Genomic DNA, 23,349 nt, shown 5'->3' on the forward strand with positions numbered 1-23,349 from the left:
CCGTGGGAGATGCTGAATTAGAGTGATTTGGGCTAATCCATCAATCCATTCCTGAAATTCTTTGTTCTTATGTCCATAGGATTGCAATCCAGTAGCACAAGTGGCTACTTGCATGACTGCAGCTTAAATTGATCCATAGAATCAGACTGTAGGAAACACAAACCTGCATATGAGCTTCCTTCTATCATGGGTTTTAGGGCTAGTGATAGGTAACAATATCTGAAGAGCTACCTATCTTTCCCAGAGCTGTTTGGTACTATTGGCTGACTCTTTCCCACTGATCTTTGGTTGTTGTTGTTGCTGCTGCTGTTGAGATGTACATTTACTGTCCCTCTGGACTGGTGTCCCCCACCCTGGTGCCTGCCAAATGTTTTGGAAGACAACTGCCATTGGCGCCAGCCACCATGACGGGCACTAGGTTGGGGAAAGCTGGTCATGAATTGTGTAAGTAAATTTTCACCTGAAATGAAATGCAAAAACAGATTCAGAGGTATTCTTAATAACACTGGTTTGATTTTCTCGTGGACTTTTTTGCACGTCTCATGATGTTCCTCCTGCACCCTCTCCTCCCTTCATTTCCTAGATCCTTCAAGACCCGAGAAGCGAGAAATCAAATGCCCAACCCCTGGCTGTGATGGCACAGGGCATGTCACAGGGCTGTACCCTCACCACCGCAGTTTGTCTGGCTGCCCGCACAAAGACAGGATCCCTCCAGAGAGTGAGTGTGACTTGGAGTTATTTACAGGACAGAAACAGTCCAGCTTCTTCTTTTGCAAGAAATACTACTGCTGAATGAATGAATGATGAATGGATGAATGAATGAATGAATGACAAATCCATCATCTCCAATGAATGTGGAAAAGGGGAACGGGGTGTTCCAGGTGCAGCAAGGCAAAGGTGAAAATGGAAAAGAGAACAGAACAGTTGGGTGGCAGCTGAGCAGGGAAGACAGGAGGGTCTGTGGCCTAGTTGCTTCTGCAATGTTCTGGGCCAGCCTTTCTCAACCTGTGGGTCCCCAGATGTTGTTGGACTACAACTCCCATCACCCCTAGCTAGTAAGGCCAGAGCTCAGGGATGATGGGAGTTGTAGTCCAACAACATCTGGGGACCCACAAGTTGAGAACCGCTGTTCTGGATGCTTGAAGGCCAATCCCATGCCTGCTTACTTGGAAATAAGTCACAGTGAAGAAAGTGGGACTTCTGTTTCCTGCAATTTGCTACCAAATAAGTATAAAAGGACTGCACCCTTCGATAAAGTGATATCTTCCTGAATATGCTTGCATGTATGCAGGTAGACCCAAATTAATATCTGTTTTCTCTAAGCGGACATAATTTTGCAATGCAGTAAGCATTTAGGCTGTTATACTAACCGCTCAGTATGCCTGCTTAGTCATCAATGAAATTCAAAATGAGAAAGTCGATTTAAATCAATTGCTTACACCAAGTAGGTGTAGCTTCCTGGTTATTTAAATCATTGTTTAAAACAATAATTTAAATGGACTCAACTTAAATCAACCCACCTGCAATCAAAATTGGCCACATTCACTACATTTCGAATGCTTTCAGTGGGCAAACATGTTTGCCCTCTTGTGGCACAGTGTCTGAAAAATTGCCAAAAGGATTTTTTTTTTAAAAAAATGCTGCCCAAAATGTTTTTAAAAACCACCCATACCCCTTTATGCTCACCCCTATGTTCAAAAAAGACATGACAATGGCTTACAAAATGCCCTTAATGTTAAGTTGTGATCTCAACATCATTTTGATGACTGCGTGCCCATCACACTCGTTTATGCTAGGCACTGTAGCACACTGGTTAAGAGACTGAGCTGTGAGCTAAGCTAGTTTTTCACTTCAGCTATGAATTCATTCAGTCGCCTCAGGCAAACCACTGTCTCTTAGTGCACATCCACACAAATTGTAAGCTAAAGGAAGTTGTGTGGTAAGCCTTTCCCCCCCAAAAAAACTTTGAGAAAGTTCTTTGGGCAGCCCAATGATGGGGGGGTCATTTTCCCTCTCCCATCCCCACCCCTAAAATGGCCAAAAGCGGGGATTGCAACATATTTTTTCATTGCTCTGCTTATGCATATACAGTACTTAACTGTCTTCCAGTGAATTAAGTGGAATTTTAGACTGATCATCTTCTGCTGAATTCGGCTGCTAGCAGTCATAAGATAGTTGCCATTGCTCTCAGCCTGCTACACCACTGTTTTCTTAAACACAAAGTGAGGATAAGCCACCTCTGAAAACACAGTTTCTTAGAAAGTATTCCATCTTGTCTGGAATGAATCAGACACTTCATTCGTACTGATTTCCATGAAATGTTAAAGAGGGAAAGAGAGATGTTTGCAAATTATCTTTTCCCTCTTTTTAAAAAATGCAAACAGTATGTATGAGGCAGGCGTGGCAAAACACAAAGGAAATGGAAAAGTCAACTTTTTCCTGCTATTAAATATAAATTGGTATTGGAAAGTTTCATATACTTTCTCCCCAAAGGGCAAATGTTTGTTATTTGTGGGTTTAATTCATGTCTTCATAACAACATCACAGGAATCGCTGTGTGCACATATGAAAATAAAGTGAAAATCTGCCTTATCAGTTCACTTCAAAGGTTTTAGACTTGAGGGGAAACGAGACAAGGGGACATCAGTTATTTTCTCATATGTGTGATTTTAAAAAAAAAGAACTGAAAAACAAATTAATTCCTTTGCTTTTAAGGTCATCACCGCAGGAGGTAGTAATCCTGAAGATTAAAAATATTTTTTAAAAACAAAACAAAATAAGAGACTATAGATAATTCCAATTGCTTAAAAGTACCTGAAACGGATAGGCAGGAGAAGCGCAATGCAGTAGGAAATAAAATAATATACGTTTTTATCTTATTTTTTAAATTCACATTTAAACTCATTCTATTATAGGAACAAAAAACCTTGCATGTGGCTTCCAGGGCAGGGAGTTCCGCAGAAAGGATTGGGCTTTGGGGCACAAGCCCAGGGCTATGCAGGCTAAAGGTAAAGGTAAAGGGACCCCTGACCATTAGGTCCAGTCGTGGCCGACTCTGGGGTTGCGGCGCTCATCTCAGTTTACTGGCCGAGGGAGCTGGCGACAGCTTCCGGGTCATGTGGCCAGCATAACTAAGCCGCTTCTGGTGAACCAGAGCAGCGCACAGAAACGCCGTTTACCTTCCCACTGGAGCAGTACCTATTTATCTACTTGCACTTTGATGTGCTTTTGAACTGCTAGGTTGGCAGGAGCAGGGACCGAGCAACGGTAACTCACCCCGTCACGGGGATTCAAACTGCCGACCTTCTAATCGGCAAGTCCTAGGCTCTGTGGTTTAACCCACAGCGCCACCATGCATTGGTTAATTTTTTGCTTGGTGGAGGGGATGTGGTTGGCTGTGACTGCCCCTCCAATGCTGCTGCTGCAAGGGAATTCCGTTAAAAGAATCCAGGGGCTCACCATGCTTTCGTCCGCATCCCTGGCATGGGGCTTGGTCTGCACAAGCCCCAGGGAGCATGCGGGGAGAGGTGAGGGTCTGGTACCCAGCTCCACTTTCTCCCCAGTATTGTTTTCCCTTACTGGCCCCAGAGTCGGCCACGACTGGACCTAATGGTCAGGGGTCCCTTTACCTTTACCTTTAACCGCAGCCTTACAAGTTGTGGTGATTTGCTACACAATAGGCAAAAACTAAATGGCACCAGCCAATCAGCCAAATGGACAATATTCCTACCAGGCCCCTGCCCCAAAAGCAGACGACCCCATGACAGGCATAGCAAGGTCAAATGCAAAAAGCTCTAAATTAGGGAGGGTGGGCGGGTGATCCGGTGCACGCAGCGAAAGAGAACGCTCAATGCTGCGTTCTCAGTATATAAAACCCTTGGTCCATCCCACAAATTGGCAAAATCAAAATTCCCCCAGTAACTCAAACAGCCCAATCACTGCTATGGCCATCTATACGATCCCACCCAACAACAGAGGCATGGCCTGTCAGACCCCCACTGCAACATGTGCTCTCCATGAAGGGGAACACGCTTTACCAGCTTTGGTTGGTGCAGCTGAAGGATATGGAATGAGCCCAAACAACTGCTTGTTTTCTGAGACCTGATGAACCATCTGTTTTCTTTCTTTCTTTAATCGTGTTGTGGTTTTTCCCCTTCCTCCTCTGCATTCCCCCCCCCTTTCCTTCCTTTATAATAAAGTCTTGGCCATGCACGAGAATGTATTAAAATGCCCGACGCCAGGGTGCACCGGACAAGGCCACGTGAACAGCAACCGCAACACTCACCGAAGGTACGTGGTTCACAGCAAGAGCTCCAGGTTATCCTAGAGCCCATTTAAAAACTGTTCAGGAGAGGACAACAGAAGTCTTGGGTTCAAGAAGGCATTTTGGGGCAGAAAAAGGCAGATAACTGTTAAATTGTGGGTGAACGTATCAGACGACACAGCGATTCTTCAAACAGCTCTTGTTTATTCACAGGCCAGGACAGAACTGAACTGAAGGGTTCAGTCAGCCTGCTTAGATAGAGCTCCAGTACAACGTAACTGTAACAATTTTCTAAAACTATCCAATCACTGAATGTCACTTTCAATCCCTTATTTGCATAACTATCTACAGTATCCCCCTGCTGGCCCAGGGTGAGAACTTCAGTACATAACAATAACAAAAGCATAGCATTTGGTGATTGTACATCTATGAACTTCTAGCCCAGATACAAGCAGTGTGAACCTACAGGAAAGATGATAACAATTCTGCCCTACCACATGTAGGCATATAGTGAAATGCACGTGCATGGAATGGTCAACACGTAAATGATATTTGCACAGCTTAATGGCAGTGTAGGAATTCTCTTGTACGATACAAAGCGGTTTCAGAAACAGATTCTATAGATTGTAAGACCTATTTGGGAAGGGAATGTGTTATATGGAAATGCATGTAAGAATCTAAGCAATCTCTAAGAATCGTTGCTTCGCTGGAAAATGTTAAGAGCAACAGGATCAGGTTAGGAACTGAACTCACTGGATCAAAGGTGTCACACATGGCACACACAGTTGCTGAGTTTGTTAAACGTTGTTTGCACATTGGGCTGGGGACAAGAAACATACCCTTTTTTGTGGGCCTAGATCAGAAGGAAAAAAAAATAGATATGTTTCTTCAATTAATTGAGAAGATCAATTTGGCTTGAAGCACTAGCCAGCGAGCGAAGGAAAGTGAAATTAAATTCTCCACTGCTGCTGATGTGCAGAGCAAAAACTATGTTCCTTTTCTCAGTCCCTGTGGCCGGAGAGCTCCCAAACATCCTCTTCTCCCCTTCCTGCAGGTGATATTTAGATTCCCTTGTATGGTAAATGATCAAGTGTGGCAGGCACAGGGCAAACTTTTGGCACAATAGTGGCACAAGCCACTTTTGGGATGGATCCGGGTTCAGTCCTGCCATCAAGGTATCAGGAGCCTGGGCTGCATGCAGTAATTTGAGCATCAGATCCCATGAGTTGCTGTGATGCTCGTATAGAAAATAACATTGGGGTATAAGCAGCCGAAGAGTTGTGTCCAAAATCGCGCTAAGTGGCAAATTCTATCAAAACAAGGATTTCTGCTTTCCCTCCTCCTCCCTGCATGTTCCCCCCCCCCAAAAAAAAATTGTTCTGGGGGTTAACCCCAACCCTCTGGAGCAGATTTGGGGAGGGTTTAGGATGTGCATTCAGGGATGAGAGAGTGGAAGGTTCCATTGTACGAGAGTAATGGAATGAGTGTATTGCATACTGACCTAAATCACTGTAGCTGACTATGGTTGTCAAGTTGCAATGTGGAGAATTCTTTTTAACTTTAATTCTGTTGCCCAGTTTCTTGCAAGAGTTTTGTGGCTCATCTCAGCCTATGATTGCCGCCTGCCCTATCCAGTTCTCTCCTGCTGAAGCAAATTGGAATTTATTTTTGCCCCACACCATGCAATTTTTCTTTATAGAGTATGTCCAGGTGGCAGCCTGCCAGCCCTAATTAACTGAACACATTTTTGCTGGATTACGCAAACATAGATTGCTTCCCAAAAATAAGATTGGTGGCCAGCTCAGCTTAAGTCCTGGACTATGGCATTCATAAAGCTGCTATCTACATTTCATATTGCTTCGGGGAAACAAAGGGTGGAATTCAACATCGCACTGTTACAATTGTCGTCATTGTTTTATTTTTCATTTCGTTTCTATACCGCTTTATATTTTAAAGAGAAAAAAAACCCCTCAAAGCATGAACACATCAAATGAAACAATCCAGAATAAAACAAATTCAAGCTTCAAGGAAAGTATTTCAGATCCCTCTCTGTGTGTCATTTTGCTTTCTCCGTATTTCGTTAGCCACTTGATTTATGTAGCTGCCACATAGCAGAAGAACTCTAGGAAGACAGTGTGGTGTAATGGTTAGAGTGACAGACTCAAATCCCCACTTGGTCATGAAGTCATTGGTGCAATAATTTCTGCTCCCCGGATGGAACAACCTCCCCTCTCTTCCCTCTGTGTGCTGTTCTAGGGGTACTTCTGACACCCCCAGAACTTATATGGGGGAAGTAGAATCAGAGAGTTGGAAGAGACCCCAAGGCTCATCTATTCCAACCCCCTGCAATGCAGGAATCTCAGCTACAGCATCCATGACAGATGGCCATCCAACCTCTGCTTAAAAACCTCCAAGGAAGGAGAGTCTAGAACCTCCCGAAGGAGACCGTTCCACTGAGGAGGAGCTTTCACTGTCAGAAAGTTTTTGTATGTTTAGAAGAGAGGGGAAAGTCCAGTTTTGCTAGAAAGACTCACTGTGCCGGCTCCCACTAAATTTTAATCTCACCTCTGCCATGCAGTCACTAGATGGCTTTAGGCAAGCCGTATCCCTTACCCTTCTTCCATTTCCAATATTAGAATAATACTTAAAAGGCAAAGGTAAAGGGACCCCTGACCATTAGGTCCAGTCGTGGCCGACTCTGGGGTTGCGGCGCTCATCTCGCTTTACAGGCCGAGGGAGCCGGCATACAGCTTCCGGGTCACATGGCCAGCATGACTAAGCCACTTCTGGCGAACCAGAGCAGCGCCCAAAATACCATTTACCTTCCCACCAGAGTGGTACCTATTTATCTACTTGCACTTTGACGTGCTTTTGAACTGCTAGGTTGGCAGGAGCAGGGACCGAGCAACGGGAGCTCACCCCGTCGCGGGGATTCGAACCGCTGACCTTCTGATCGGCAAGTCCTAGGCTCTGTGGTTTAACCCACAGCGCCACCTGCATCCCAGAATAATACTTACTGACCCATTATACCCAGTTCTTGCATGGATTACAGCACGGCAATGCATGTGAAGCACTTTGAACACTCTAGAGCAGCCTTCCTCAACTTGGTGGCCTCCAGATCTTTTTGGACTACAACACCCATCAGCCCTGCCCAGCATGCCTAGTGGGCAGGGATGGTGAGAATTGCAGTCTAACATTGGGATGGTACCAGATTGGGGAACTCTGCCGTAGCAGACCCTCCAAGTGTCCCTATTTTCCAGCAACAGTCCCGGATTTACAGAAGCCGGCCCAGTTTCTGATCTGATCCTGGAATGTCCCACTTTTCCTTAAGACGTCCCTATTTTCATCAGAGAAATGATGGAGGGCGTGTTAGGGCACCGCTATTTTTCATCGGAGAAATATTGGAAGATATGCAGTTATGCAACCCCCATGCAAAGGAGATAAGTAACTATGCAGTCATACCTCGGAAGTCAAATAGAATCTGTTCCAGAAGTCCATTCGACTTCCAAAACATTCAGAAACCAAGGCACGGCTTCTGATTGGCTGCAGGAAGTTCCTGCAGCCAATCGGAAGCTGCAGAACCCACATCAGATGTTCAGGTTCCAATGAACGCTCGCAAGCCAAAACGCTCACTTCCAGGTTTGCGGCGTTTGGCAGCCAAAACCTTTGACTCACAAGGCGTTTGACTTCCGAGGTACGACTGTACAGTGGTACCCCGCAGGACGAACGCCTCGGAAGACAAAAAACTCGCTAGACGAAGGAGTTTTTCGTTTTCTTAGCCGCTTTGCAAGACGCATTTCCCTATGGGCTTGCTTCGCAAAACGAAGCTTGCCCCGCAAGCTCCGTGGATAGCGGGGAAGCGCAGCGCGTCTACCCCGCTGTCCCCAGACCTCTTTTGAAGCAAGGGGTGGCAGGGAGAAGATTGCTTCTCCCCGTTGCCAGCCCCGCAATCTCCAGTCTCCCCGGACCCCTTTTGAACCAAGGGGCGGCAACGGGGAGAAGCGATTCTCCCCACTGCCCCTTCCCTTGCTTTAAAACAGGTCCGGGGACAGAGGGGAAGGTGCGCGCGCCTTCCCCTCTGTCCCCGGAGATTGCGGGGCAGGCAACGGGGAGAAGCAACCTTCTCCCCGCCGCCCCTTGCTTTAAACAGGTCCGGGGACAGAGGGGAAGGCGCGCGGCGCTTCCCCTCTGTCCCCGGACGGTCTCCATAGGAACGCATTGATTGATTTTCAATCCATTCCTATGGGAAACCGTGCTTCGCAAGACGAAAAACTCGCAAAAAGAAAAAACTTGCGGAACGAATTAATTTCGTCTTGCGAGGCACCACTGTACAACCCTTAGAAGACATCTGAAAGCCGCCCTGTGTAGGGAAGTTTTTTAATGTTTAATGTTTTATTATGTTTTTATATATGTTGGAAGCCGCCCAGAGTGGCTGGGGCAACCCAGTCAGATGGGCGGAGTATAATTATAATTATTATTAAATAGGACGTCCCTATTTTCATCAGATAAATGTTGAAGGCTTTGCTGTAGAGTGCAGTATTTCTATTATTACTTTCCTCCCTAAGATATTGAATTATTTGGGTAGGTTTGAACAATTTGGGGCAATTAAAACGTTAAAAGTTAAATAAACTTTGTGGATGGAGGAGTGTTAACGTATATAAAATTGTACATATGGTTGATTTGAATATGTTATTATTGATTATGCCCAATGTATCAGCCGCCTGGGGGGTTTCACTGTTTGTGTTTTGGTTGTTGGTAAAAATAAAAAATAAATTTAAACATTAAAAAAATGTAACACACACACACAAAAATTACTTTCCTCCCTTCCTCTCTCATGCCATTTTTCTGTTCCTTCCTTCTTTCCTTCCTTCCTACAGCTTATCCGGGTGCCCCATCGCCGCTGCTGAAAAACTAGCCAAATCTCATGAGAAGCAGCAGCCCCCAACTGGTGACCCATCAAAGAGCAGCTCAAATTCTGATCGGATACTCAGGTAAATAGACAAGTATTTCCCTCCCTCCCTCCCTCCAACTGCCACCAATAATATAATATCTCTGAAAGAACAGCAAGTCACCACTTATGCAAGTGCCAGCATATCTTGTTCCTGCTGATGCTTTTCTTACTGTCAAATGTCTCTGCAAACAGTTTTAAAAAATGTAATTGATGTTTCTAGGCAGGGCATGGGAGGACAACGAATGGCTTCTGTAGCATCAATTAGTGCTGAGACTACAGGCCAAAGGGTTTTTCACAGTGCAGCCATACTGCGTCCGTACTGATTACACTGCATTGCAAACTGACAGAGAATTACAGCTATCATATTGACATTATGAGGATGGAGGCAGAAAGCCACAATCCAATATTTCAATTTCTGTTATATTGTTAACACATCCCCAAGCCCTTTTGTTTCTTACGACTGTGTAGCTTTCGGGAGCAGAACTTGTCTCTGATTTAACGATCAGAGAGTTTAGCATGCTTGCTCCGTGGAATGACTATGTTTTTGAATATGTACAATCGTGATATATTTGAACAGGTAATGACGGAAGATACGTGGGAAAACAAATGTCAAAAGATTTTGAATAAATGGACAAGTTATAGGAATTGGATAGCACTGGGGAAGCCAACCCAAGCATCCAAATTAGAAAGAATAATCTGTGCACATGGTTAAAGATTTGAAGAGAGAACAATTTTTGGGGGGAGGGGTTAAAGGGGAGGGAGGAAGGGGGGGAAATTAGGATAAATGAGTAGGGACAAAAGTATATACTGTTATATTAACAGTTGCCATTAATCTGATTTGAATTAATTTTACAATGAAATGATTTTAGAATGTTGTATCCTTTTACTGTTGTTAGCCGCTCTGAGCCCGGCTTTGGCTGGGGAGGCCGGGATATATATATAAAAAATTATTATTATTATTATTATTATTATTATTATTATTATTATTATTATGCATAACTAATAGGAGGATGATTTTGATGCATGTTATTGTTAGATTTTCGACTGAATGGTGTGGGGGTTTTTTTGTAAGTTATTCGACGTCCCTGGATGAAAGTGTGATTATAAAGAATGGAAAAAAATTATTAATAAAATTTAAGAGGCACTTAGCACTATTAGAAATATAAAATAAAAATGCTTGCTCGTGCCACCCCTTCACCAGCTGACTACAGATTGTGCCAGCCAGACTAGAAACGGTTATATCACACACACACACACACACACACACACGTATCAAACCTCTTCCATCATGGGCTTATAAATTTGGAACAAACTACTACACTGTGGGTGGAATCCAGCATAGCGCATAGTCTCTCCCATCAGATTTCTTCTTGCACAACAGAATATTCCTTCCTTTCTTTACCACACAATGCACCCCTTAAATTTGTTCTATGGGATCCTCCAACCCTCTGGAACAAATTTGGGGGTGGCATGTTGTACTCAGGCCTGGGGAAGAATGAATTCCTGTTGTGCAAGGAGAAATCCTTGCGTTTGACTAGACATGGTAGTTACAATCATTTTTTAAAAAAATCTATTATAATCCTCTTGCAAAAAAACGCCCGCACCCCTGTTTATAGTATTTCTTCCATCTCTAAATCTCACCACGTGGTTTCCCCACAATAGATGTCATATTCTACGCTCTCTGTGTTCAAAGTACCCGCTGCTTTCCTTCTCACAAACAAAGCCAATAACTCATATTTTGTTTTTCAAAAGCCTCCTCACGAAATCACACCCGGAATGGAAACGTTCTACGCGAGTCTCAGTCTCTTCTTTTCTCGTCCTCTTCAGGCCGATGTGCTTTGTGAAGCAACTGGAGGTGCCTCAGTACGGGAGCTACAGGCCCAATATGGTTCCTGCCACGCCAAGGGCCAACTTGGCCAAGGAGCTGGAGAAGTACTCCAAGGTCACCTTCGATTATGCAAGTTTTGATGCTCAGGTTTTTGGCAAACGCATGCTTGCCCCAAAGATTCAGACTAGCGAAACCTCACCTAAAGCCTTTAAATGTAAGTTGGAGCTGGTCACGGACACTGCTTTGGAATGTCCTGGAGGGTGTTTTGTTGTTTCTTGTTGGTGGTGCATAAGTCTTGCCCTGTGCTGGATCTGACCCAAAGTCGATCTGGTCCAGCTTGCTGTTTTCGCCGAGCAACTACGAGTCTCCATGGTTTACCCCAGGGAACCAGGGGGTTCCATTTTGCTGTTGTGGCTAGTAGTCACCGATAGACCCGCAGTCCATACATTACAGTGGTACCTTGTGTTACATACGCTTCAGGTTACATACGCTTCAGGTTATGGACTCTGCTAACCCAGAAATAGTGCTTCAGGTTAAGAACTTTGCTTCAGGATGAGAACAGAAATCATGCTCCGGCTGCGCGGCAGCAGCAGGAGGCCCCATTAACTAAAGTGGTGCTTCAGGTTAAGAACAGTTTCAGGTTAAGTACGGACCTCCGGAACGAATTAAGTACTTAACCTGAGGTACCACTGTAGTCTAATTCCTAAAACACAGCTAAGCTATCAGCTGTCACCAAATCCTGTGGCAATGGATTTCATAAACTGATTACTTTTTTTGCAGAAGTTCAGCCTATTGTCTATCCTGAACCTTCTTCTGCCAATCCATTTCATTGTGCAAATCTGGGTTTTAGTTATTTACAAGGGACAAATTAACTGTTACCTGCAAACATGTGTAATGTAACCCGGCGGTCTTTATTTGCCTTGAAAAAGCACCTCAGTGTAGAGTTGGTGGGTGGGGGGCTCTTTAACCCTTCCCTGCCCAGTTTCTCTATTCCACATCAACGTGTAGCCAACCACTGGGTTTCAAACAGATGTTTGTAAGTACAGGCTGATCCTGGTGATAGTAGCCTTTGAAAATCAAGTACATAGGGTTATATCCAAATAAGTTCTAAGGACACAATGTAGCCTTATTGGAGTTCATCGATTGGGTCTGCGTTGCTCCGTGACAGGAGGAAGGAAGTCAAAATGACACCGAGTTGGTTCAAAGAAAGAGTTTATTCTGCTCTCCGGATAGCAGAAGGCACTTGCGTGGTGAGTCCACAGCAAGTCCAAAGAAATGACAAGTTTCATGCAGTATATATATCCTCCAGGCACCCTCTCCCTCCTTCCAACCACGTCAGCTTGTATACGTAGGTTGACATCACATATGTTCCTGCTCTGGTACTCTCAACCATAAAAGGGATTTCCTTCCTGCACTCCTGACCATAAAAGGATATCCCTGTTCCTACTCCTATCTTGGAGCAAGAGGTCACTACTTCCGAGAACATGCTCTGGCGTTAGGCCCAGACTTGGGTCTCTGCGTCATTTGTGGTCAGGACATAAGATATGTCTGTGTCTGTTCTACTGGTAAAGTCAAGGCCAGTCTTGCCGTCAAACTGATAAGGGAGAGAGCTGTGTTCTTGTTTTGCATTTGCTCAACGGCTAAAGTTTATGCATTTTAGCTAAGGAGAAATGGGGATTTTGGTGCAGTTTAAAAACTGCCTGCACAGTCAGTTTTGGGGTTTGGGAAACCCATTCCTTCAACAAGAAGAACGTGCCTGATCAGGCCAACATCCTATTCTCATGGGTAGCCCAAAAGTTGAGCCCGAACACGAGAGCATTGTCCCCTCCTGCAGGGTTGCCATATTTCAAAAAGTAGAAAGCAGGGCACCTCGAAAGTTGCTGAGGTTTTTTTTTAGGAATATCCAAAGATTGTTGATCCCCAAGCTGTTGAGCTTTTTTCTTTTTCTTTTTTCTTTTTTCACAAAAATGCCAAAAAAAGTCGGTTGACTTACCTAAGATCCAGGACAAAACACCACCTTTTGGAAATTCCCCCAGGATGTCAATGCCGCCTTTGAAATCTCAGTAATGTCCAGCAAAATCTGGCAGACATATGGCAGCCCTAACCTCTTGCACAGCCTTTCTCAACCTGTGGGTCCCCAGATGTTGCTGGACTACAACTCCCATCCCCCCCTAGCTAGCAAGGCCAGAGCTCAGGGATGATGGGAGTTGTAGTCCAACAACATCTGGCGACCCACAGGTTGAGAACCGCTGCTGTTGCAGCTTCCAGCAAGTGGTATTCAGACACATATCGCCTCTACAGGGCATAGCCATCACAGCCTTACCCTCCAAGAATTTAGCTAATCCTCATTTAAAGCCATCCAGGTTAGTAGCCATCACTGTGGGCGTGAATTCTCATACCGTATTGGCCCGAATATAAGCTGCACCCACAAATAAGCCGCACCTTTAAAATTCATTGGGGGGGGGAGTGAAAAAGACAATACCCACAAATAAGCCGCTCCCTTAAAATTCCGCAGGCGCTCACACCCTTGAGTCTTTTTCAGCAGCGCTATCATAAAAGCCAATTTTTGTAAGGTTGCAAATTTAACTTTCCACTGTCGGAATTTGGAAAATAAAAAAGTGCAGCTTATATTCAGGCCAATGCAGTAATTTAACTATGCACTTTGTGAAGAAATACTGTCTTATACCTACCCTGAATTTTCCAGCATTCCGCTTCCTTAGCTGCCCACGAATTCTAGTGTTACAACTGGGGGAGAGAGAGAGAATGATCTAGCCACTTTTTCCATGCCTTGCGTAATTTTATAAACTCCTATCGAGTCAGCTCCTACTCACCTTCTCGCTAAGCTAAAAAGCCCCCAAATACTGCAGCCTTTCCTTACAAGGTAATTGACCCACCCCCTTGATGATTTGGGGTGCCCTTTTCTGAACCTTCTTGGAATGGGCCCAGTGAAATGAATGGGCAACTTAAACGAGTCTACTCTGAGCAGGATATGGTTGGATGCAATCCATTGCTCTCTCTGCACAGCCTTCCTCCTGGGTTCTGTTTGTAGCAAGATGCTGATTACCGTATTTTTTGCTCTATAAGACTCACTTTTCCCCTCCTAAAAAGTAAGGGGAAATGTGTGTGCGTCCTATGGAGCGAATGCAGGCTGCACAGCTATCCCAGAAGCCAGAACAGCAAGAGGGATTGCTGCTTTCACTGCGCAGATTCAGAATATTTTTTTTCTTGTTTTTCTCCTCCAAAAACTAGGTGCATCTTGGGGTCTGGTGCGTCTTATAGAGCGAAAAATATGGTATATGTAGAGAGAGAGAGAGAGGCTTGTGTGAATCCTTGAGCAATTGTTCCGTTGTGGGAGATGAAAAGCTCTGTACTTTTTTGAGGGCCAGGGGAGCATTTTGTTCCCACAAGGCAAATACTAGTGTGAAGTGTGCCCATTTTCATCCTGCTAAATGCGTTCCGGTGGGCGAGGGAAAGAAAAAGGACAGAGAGGCAAAGCTTTCCTCTTTCCCACCCCTTTGAATTCCTCAGAGGCATCCAGCAATACAGTTTTAATGGAGAAGATTGCAGTGTTCTGGGAACTTGATGGCGCACTCAGTTAGTGGCTAAACCTTTCACCCTTAAGAGGACCTGCTCATATATTTCTCATTCTCCTCGACAGCCCAGTTTCTTTTCACATCATTTTATACAGCAGTGTCATTGGTTAAGAAAAGATGAAGAGGCTTTCCTGGACCAGATCGAAAGGTCTAACTAGTCACATTTCTAGTGACCAATTAGGTGCTTTGGTGGAGTCCAGAAGCAGCATGTGAACACCCCATCCCTGCTGCATTCACTAGCCTAAGCTGGGTTTCTGATAGCCCTTGTGGCTAACACTGTTTGGGGGCGGGAAGAAAACATCCTCTGTGAATTTATCTAATCTCCTCTTAAGCGAAGCCAGCGGTCATCAGTACATCTGGTGGCAGCAAATTCTATCAACTAATTACGCATGGTGCAAAGAAGCACATTATTTTTCCTGTCCTAAATCTACTGCTAATTGATTTCATTCAATGACCATGAGTTCTATTATCACGAAGGGAAAGAAAACATCCCACAGCCACTTTTTCCACACCTGTGTGCTAGATATTTATTCCAAAGCGACAATTCCTTTTGTTTGCTTTAAATATTTTTATTAATATACAGTGGTGCCTCTGGTTACATACGCTTCAGGTTACAGGCGCTTCAGGTTACAGACTCCGCTAACCCAGAAATAGTGCCTCGGGTTAAAAACTTTGCTTCAGGATGAAAACAGAAATCGTGCTCCGGCAGCAGCAGGAGGCCCCATTAGCTAAAGTGGTGCTTCAGGTTAAAAACAGTTTCAGGTTAAGAACGGATCTCCAGAACAAATTAAGTTCTTAACCCGAGGTACCACTGCATTTTTGCAAGTTCTGTATCGGTAACACGGCTGGAGTTATTGCTCCTGAAATTCACTGCTCTAATTTTCAATTCTGCACAGAGTGTATTCAAGATTGTGCTGCTGAAACTTGCTAAATCCTTTCCCCACCCACACCCCGAAACTGAAATCTGAAATGAGAAGGGCCGTCTTTAGTATATGAGCCGCCGGGGTGCAAAAATCCACCCAGCGTCATCGTCCCCCATCCTCCGATTGCCGGTGGCCAGGAGGTTCCTGTTCTCCGCCACCGGGCCCAAGGGAAGCGCCTTCCTGCTCCAGCCCTGTCAGCGAAAGGCAGAGACCTCCCAAGTTTCCCCTTTGAGGGGGAGACCAAACCCGGCGGGGTTTGTCTTGTCAAGCCTCCGCGGCAGCGACATTGCATTCTCATGTGCTGCCACCCAAGGGTTGTCCTTTCAGTTTTCACATTTGCTACTCCCAGCAGTGGGCACCTGGCACCCTCCCAGAATTCGGCGCCCGGCTGCCCCGCACCCCTTGCACCCTCGGGTAAAGACGGCCCTGGAAATGAGGCATCTGGCTCCGGAAGCCTACTGCACAGGAATGATTTTTTATTTTATTTTTTGCACCTGGTCCTTTGCCAACCTTCATACATCACCCCCCCTGTGTTACTCCCTTTTTGCAGCCAAACCTTTTCCAAAGGCCTCTTCCCCCGGCCACAGTCCCTCCAGCAGTTACGTGAAGAGCACTTCGTCTTCATCCACAGGCTTCGACTATTCCCACGATGCGGAAGCTGCGCATATGGCTGCCACTGCCATTTTGAACCTCTCCACTCGCTGCTGGGAAATGCCTGAGAACCTCAGCACCAAGCAGCAAGATCTCCCCAGCAAGGTGAGTGTGAAATGGGCTTCTAAACCAGGTAAAAAGGTAAAGGTAAAGGACCCCTGACAGTTAAGTCCAGTCGCAAACGACTCTGGGGTTGTGGCGCTCATCTCACTTTGCTGGCCAAGGGAGCCAACATTTGTCTGCAGACAGTTTTTCCGGGTCATGTGGCCAGCATGACTAAGCCACTTCTGGTGAAACCAGAGCAGCACACGGAAAAGCTGTTTACCTTACCACCGGAGCGGTACCTATTTATCTACTTGCACTTTGACATGCTTACAAACTGCTAGGTTGGCAGGAGCAGGGACCAAGCAATGGGAGCTCACCCCATCATGGGCATTCGAACCACCAACCTTCCAATCAGCAAGCCCTAGGCTCAGTGGTTTAGACCACAGCGCCACCCATGTCCAAACCAGAGATATGAGTAATTGAAGGGACGGGTGTTAAAACAGAGATTTCCAGGCGAAGAATGATTTTGGATTGTTTCAAATAGCTGGGTGGCCATGACCATAGAATCATAGAATCATAGAGTTGGAAGAGACCACAAGGGCCATCGAGTCCAACCCCCTGCCAAGCAGGAAACACAATCAGAGCACTCCTGACATATGGTTGTCAAGCCTCTGCTTAAAGACCTCCAAAGTAGGAGACTCCACCACACTCCTTGGCAGCAAATTCCACTGTCGAACAGCTCTTACTGTCAGGAAGTTCTTCCTAATGTTTAGGTGGAATCTTCTTTCTTGTAGTTTGGATCCATTGCTCCGTGTCCGCTTCTCTGGAGCAGCAGAAAACAACCTTTCTCCCTCCTCTATGTGACATCCTTTTATATATTTGAACATGGCTATCATATCACCCCTTAACCTCCTCTTCTCCAGGCTAAACATGCCCAGCTCCCTTAGCCATTCCTCATAAGGCATCGTTTCCAGGCCTTTGACCATTTTGGTTGCCCTCCTCTGGACACGTTCCAGTTTGTCAGTGTCCTTCTTGAACTGTGGTGCCCAGAACTGGACACAGTACTCCAGGTAAGGTCTGACCAGAGCAGAATACAGTGGCACTATTACTTCCCTTGATCTAGATCAGCTAGATCAGCTATCCCTTGATCAGCTATGGCCCTGTCCCATATAACCACCTAACTAACTTCCAGGGGATGAGGGGCACTTGAAGTTTAGTCTCAAGTGGTAATTTTGGTACATGTGAGGTTTGTACAGAGGAAGAACTTTATGGATCAAAATCAGCATATTGAAATACAGTTGTACCTTGGATCCCAAACGCCTTGGCTCCCGAACAAATTGGCTCCTGAACAATCAAAACCCGGAAGTTAGTGTTCTGGTTTTCAAATGTTCTTTTGGAAGCCGAATGTCTGATGGGTGTTCCGCAGTTTCCGATTGGCTGCAGGAGCTTCCTGCAGCCAATCAGAAGCCACGCTTTGGGTTCCAAATGTTTTGGAAGTTGAATAGACTTCTGGAACAGATTCCATTCGACTTCCAAGGTATGACTGTACACTTGGTCTTTAACAAGACCCGAGTAACTGCTGGACTGGGTGAGGCCGAGGCAATCCTTCATAGGTCAGAAGTTGTGCCAATTGCACATCCCATTTAAGTTTCAGCTTGCAGGTGCTTCCAGATCCATATGGCTCAAAAAGCTTTCAGTCAACTTTAATTTGTATGCTGCTGTGACCTTTATAAAGGACATTGAAGTGAGGCAACAGGAAGTTGGAGGGATCAAAATATTTCTATGGCTTGCTCAACTTTAAATGCCAAAGTCAGTTATGCCCTTTGGACCAAGAAATTATGGGTAGATAAGACTTGCTTTGTCAGCATCATGCCAATACAAAATAAAATGTATGCTTGTAGAAAACTAATTCAGGAGTTAACCTGTTCAAATTTCCACTAGAAAAATATTTCCTGGACTAACACACCCCTTGTGCCAAATTCACATGGAAGCATCCTTTGAACTGGCATCGCCATGATGGGCTTATGCATTTATCTTTTGTGATTTGCATTTACAAAGGAAGTATTGTGATTGTGCAAATCATGGCTGTCTCAGGTATATGCCCCACCAGGAGGAGCCTATCCATAAAAGTGGTTCTTCCGCTCAGCACCTGTTGAGTTATGAGGTCGCTTCCAGCCATGAACTCTCCTGCAGGCAATTGTGGGGGTTTCACTGAAGTAGCCATAGCAGTCAAAAGGGACCAATATGCATCTGATGCTGTCACCATCCACAAATCAGAACCCAAGCAGTCCACTGTGGCATAGCCAGACAGATGAGGCACACTGCATTATGGTGCCGGGACAACAGGGTCAGCGCCGTCTTAAGCATATCCGGCACTGTGGTGCAAAGCTCCGTCCAGCGCCACACCCCACACCCTGTTTCCCAGAGTTTTTTAGGGAGGACGGAACTGCCGGTGGGGCTGGAGGAAGCGGGCAGCAGCTGGAGGGTGGCTCCTCTGGCAGGGAAGAGGCGGAGGCTGGACGCAGTGCCTCCCGGCTCAGCTGGCCGCTTCGTGCCACAGTGGCCACGGCAGACGGAGGCTCCAGGCATGGTGATGCTTCGGTGCGGCATGGTGGAGGCAGGCGAGGGTGGCGAGCTGATGCCGGGTGGTGCCACGTCCAGCCTCTGCCTCTTCCCTGGCGCCCTTCAGAACTTGGCGCCCTGGCACCCCACACCACTAGCCTCTATGGGTAAGACGGCCCTGAAGAGGGTACTGAAGGTGATTGCGAAAGCCAAGTCAAGGCTGTTGTTTCCTTCATTTCAGTCAATGGACATTGAAGTGGATGAAAACGGGACTCTGGATTTAAGCATGAACAAGCACCGGAAACGGGACAGCGCCTTCCCCAGCAGCAGCAGCTGCAGCAGTAGCCCCAGCATCAAATCCCCAGATATATCCCAACGCCAAAACAGCACCAGTGCCACAAGCAGCACCATGACCTCACCCCAGTCCAGCCACACGTCCCGCCAAGATGAATGGGATGGGCCCATCGACTACACCAAACCAAATCGACAGCGGGAAGAGGAGCCAGAAGAGGTAAGTAGTCACACGGGCAAGGGCACAGCCAGGGTCGTCTTAAGCATATCCGGCACCGGCACAAAGATCCCTCCAGTGCCGCCGCCCCCTTTCCTAGAGTTGTCAAGCTTTTTTAAGGAAAGGTTCCCCAGAGTTGTTGACCCTTTTTTTAGGGAGCTGACACCACGCTTACACATTATCTCTAAAGCAGGACTCATAGAATCATAGAGTTGGAAGAGACCACAAGGGCCATCGAGTCCAACCCCCTGCCAAGCAGGAAACACCATCAGAGCACTCCTGACATATGGTTGTCAAGCCTCTGCTTAAAGACCTCCAAAGTAGGAGACTCCACCACACTCCTTGGCAGCAAATTCCACTGTCAAACAGCTCTTACTGTCAGGAAGTTCTTCCTAATGTTTAGGTGGAATCTTCTTTCTTGTAGTTTGGATCCATTGCTCCGTGTCCGCTTCTCTGGAGCAGCAGAAAACAACCTTTCTCCCTCCTCTATGTGACATCCTTTTATATATTTGAACATGGCTATCATATCACCCCTTAACCTCCTCTTCTCCAGGCTAAACATGCCCAGCTCCCTTAGCCGTTCCTCATAAGGCATCGTTTCCAGGCCTTTGACCATTTTGGTTGCCCTCCTCTGGACACGTTCCAGTTTGTCAGTGTCCTTCTTGAATTGTGGTGCCCAGAACTGGACACAGTAATCCAGGTGAGGTCTGACCAGAGCAGAATACAGTGGCACTATTACCTCCCTTGATCTAGATGCTATACTCCTATTGATGCAGCCCAGAATTGCATTGGCTTTTTTAGCTGCCGCGTCACACTGTTGGCTCATGTCAAGTTTGTGGTCAACCAAGACTCCTAGATCCTTTTCACATGTACTGCTCTCAAGCCAGGTGTCACCCATCTTGTATTTGTGCCTCTCATTTTTTTTGCCCAAGTGCAATACTTTACATTTCTCCCTGTTAAAATTCATCTGGTTTGTTTTTGCCCAGTTCTGTAATCTGTCAAGGTCGTTTTAAAGTGTGATCCTATCCTCTGGGGTGTTAGCCACCCCTCCCAGTTTGGTGTCATCTGCAAATTTGATCAGGATGCCCTTGAGTCCATCATCCAAGTTGTTGATAAAGATGTTGAATAAGACCGGGCCCAAGACAGAATCCTGTGGCACCCCACTAGCCACTCTTCTCCAGGATGAAGAGGAACCATTGATGAGCACCCTTTGGGTTCTCATTCAAGACTCAGCAGTTCCTCTAATTCATCCTCATGATTCAAATTACCACATATCAAAAAGTTGAAGCAATCACCAGTTTGTTGTTCTTTAAATAAATTGATAAAGGCCTGGTTAAAAAGGAACGTTTTTGCCTGGCGCCTAAAGGTGTATAATGAAGGTGCCAGGTGAACTTCTCTGGGGAGAGCATTCTATAGATGGGGAGCCACTGCAGAGAAGGCCCCGTTCTTGTGTTCTCGAGGAGTAGGCACACACAGAAGGGCCTCGGGTTATGATCTCAGGGTCCAGGTAGGTTCATATGGAAAGAGGCGGTCCTTGAGGTATCCATTCTATATACACATTTCCCAATCTGCCAAGAGTATCAGTTCACAGAAGCTGCTTCTTTGTTAACGTTTTGCTGGATTAGATTATCTCATCCTTCTTTGAAAGCCATTTTATACTACTAATCACCCCAGTGCCCTGAATTCCAACAGGCACATGAAATTCTGGGTGCCAGTGGCCTGTAAATTATCTTCAACTGGGAACCACACTGCTGACTGGCCTCTTCTTTACAGCTCTTCCTATTTCCTTACTTTGCTTCCAGCAATGTAAGAGGAAAGAGAACAGGATTCGAATTAAAGCTCGGCCACTCTATTTGTCCCATGGCTCAACCCAAAGAAACTGCATGGCTTCATCACGAAAGGAAGCCATGTACACAGCTGCTGTGGAAATTCACTGAAATTAACATTGCATCTGCTTGCAGCACTGAAGACACCCACCTCTTCAGCACTTTGGAAGAAAATGTTATCTCTTCAGCATCTTGCTCTGTTATTTTAATTTTGTTTGGCAAGCACTTGGGCCAGACAGGTATCTTGAAGGGAGGGTTGCAATAGGACAAGCATCCCCAAACTCAGCCCTCCGGATGTTTTTGGGACTACAATTCCCATCATCCCTGACCACTGGTCCTGTTAGCTAGGGATGATGGTGTTACCATAAAGCACCAATGCTGCAGCAAGCAAAGGCTCCAGCAGCTCAGTCAGCTGCTTGTGGCTGGAAAGCCAGACAGGATGTTTGTGACTGTTGCCATGGAAACAAAGGGGCAGTCCAATCCGTACTGAGCACCGGATGTTAGCTCAGTGTGTGTGTCATATGACCTGTACTGGAAGTACATGGGTGGAGTTTCTTCTTGCTGTTGTCGAGTGCAGACGTGTTTCTCTGTACTGATATGAGAGACAGAAATAAAGGATGTAAATAGTTTTCTGTCTGCTTCTTTCCCCTCCTTGGGGGACACCAAAGGGGAGAGAGGGAGAACGGTGTGTTCCTCTCACACATCTGAGATGAATCGCCGGGACCTCGCCTGCTTATCAGCAGAGTGGAGACACGGGGAGGTCGACAGGAATATCTGCCGGTGCCTACGCTGTGGCACATTCCTCTGACCCAGGCAGAATTCCAACAGATGGGAGTTGTAGTCCCAAAACATCTGGAGGGTCAAGTTTGGGGATGCCTGCTATAGGACAACAAGGTGGAGACTGAATAGTTGGCTGCAGACCAATGGTCTAGTGTAAAGAATGACATGGTCTCTCCCCATGCGCCAAGTTGCCCAGACTGATGAAGTCTTCTTCTTGGGCTTAATGACACAGCAAGGCCCAAAAAAGGCCCTGTTTACTGCCACCTACTGGCAAAAGTAGTTTCACATCTCACGCACAGCCTTTCATAAAGCGTCGTAAACTCTCCCCTGAGGAAGTCAGCAAGGACACAGACTTTACAATGGGTGGGTGGGAGAAGGAAAGAAATTTGATCCACTTCACATTCAGTGGCGAAACAGTACGTCAGCTGAAACACAGCTACCCTTCAGAATTTGCACTTAGCCCCTTTTTGTGAGACAAGCAATGTTTCAAAATAAAAAAATGCTTATATTATGCTAAAGTGTTGAGTGCAGAAATGAATCTGTTGGTGAAAACGGCATGCAAAAATGTGTTTACCAAGAGAAATTCTCAATAACATGCTGCTGAATTTTCATGAGGGCTTTAAACAAAAACAAAAAAAAATCTGCACACTGCTGACGAAATGGGCAGAACTGGATTTAAGAATGGGAAAACACAAAACTGAGAGAAATCCGCTCCCCTTCCCGTGGGGGGGGGCAATGTAGTGGAAGGGCATCTGGGACCACAGTAACCCGGCTGTGGGTGGAGGGATGCCACCCGCATCATAAGGACTCCTGGCCGCGTTATGCCCCCCGGCCAGCCAATCCGGCTGGCCAGGGGGGGCGTGGCCCAGGAGGCCTTGTTTCGCAATGATGGCGTTCACTTTTCCGATATGAGAAATGGTATTTCGCTGGTCAATATTGTTAAGGGCATTAGAGATTGGGTCAGGTGTGAGGGTGTTGGCGGCAAACCTTTGGGGCTTGAGTTCTTCTTCTTCTTCTTTGGCGATCACTCGTAGCTGAGTAAGATTGTCTTCCATAAACACGGTTTTAACGCTGAGTTCATAAGTGACTGTGGAGGCCACTTCTGGATCCACACGTCTAAGGGTATCTCGTTAAAGGGATCTGGGGGTGTGGATCCTGTCCAAAGCCTGGGCATGCGCTAGGGCCATGCCACAACCCCATTGGGGACCGTGGGTGTGTGCTTTTAATTGATGTATATCACAGGGCTCCCCCTACCAGTGGTTTACCCTTATGAGACTCCCTGCAAACGGGCAGGAGTCAGGATATAGTCTGGTTTCACCCAGTGCCTAAGCCAAACCGCTCACATCTGTAACCAATAAAGTTGTGGCCTATTTTATCCCATTAACCTAAACCAGGCATAGGCAAACTCCGGCCCTCCA

The 23,349-nt window shown here is 46.1% G+C and overlaps 1 protein-coding gene across 4 annotated transcripts in view; it reads left to right on the forward strand.

Moving 5' to 3' along the window:
• The window catches only part of MYT1 (myelin transcription factor 1), a 169,776-nt gene that overhangs the window by 94,942 nt on the left and 51,485 nt on the right, over positions 1-23,349 (forward strand). For 3 of the 4 annotated variants that reach the window (XM_081196043.1, XM_081196046.1, XM_081196045.1), the window contains exons 8-13: positions 584-718; positions 4,200-4,290; positions 9,142-9,255; positions 11,043-11,257; positions 16,110-16,315; positions 19,059-19,328. In XM_081196043.1, coding sequence (XP_081052169.1) covers positions 584-718; positions 4,200-4,290; positions 9,142-9,255; positions 11,043-11,257; positions 16,110-16,315; positions 19,059-19,328 — 1,031 coding nt within the window. The remainder of the gene's footprint in view (positions 1-583; positions 719-4,199; positions 4,291-9,141; positions 9,256-11,042; positions 11,258-16,109; positions 16,316-19,058; positions 19,329-23,349) is intronic. The other variant, XM_081196044.1, reaches the window with a different exon arrangement.

Source organism: Podarcis bocagei (assembly GCF_964188305.1).
Source record: "Podarcis bocagei genome assembly, chromosome: 5".
Taxonomy (NCBI): Eukaryota; Metazoa; Chordata; class Lepidosauria; order Squamata; family Lacertidae; genus Podarcis; species Podarcis bocagei.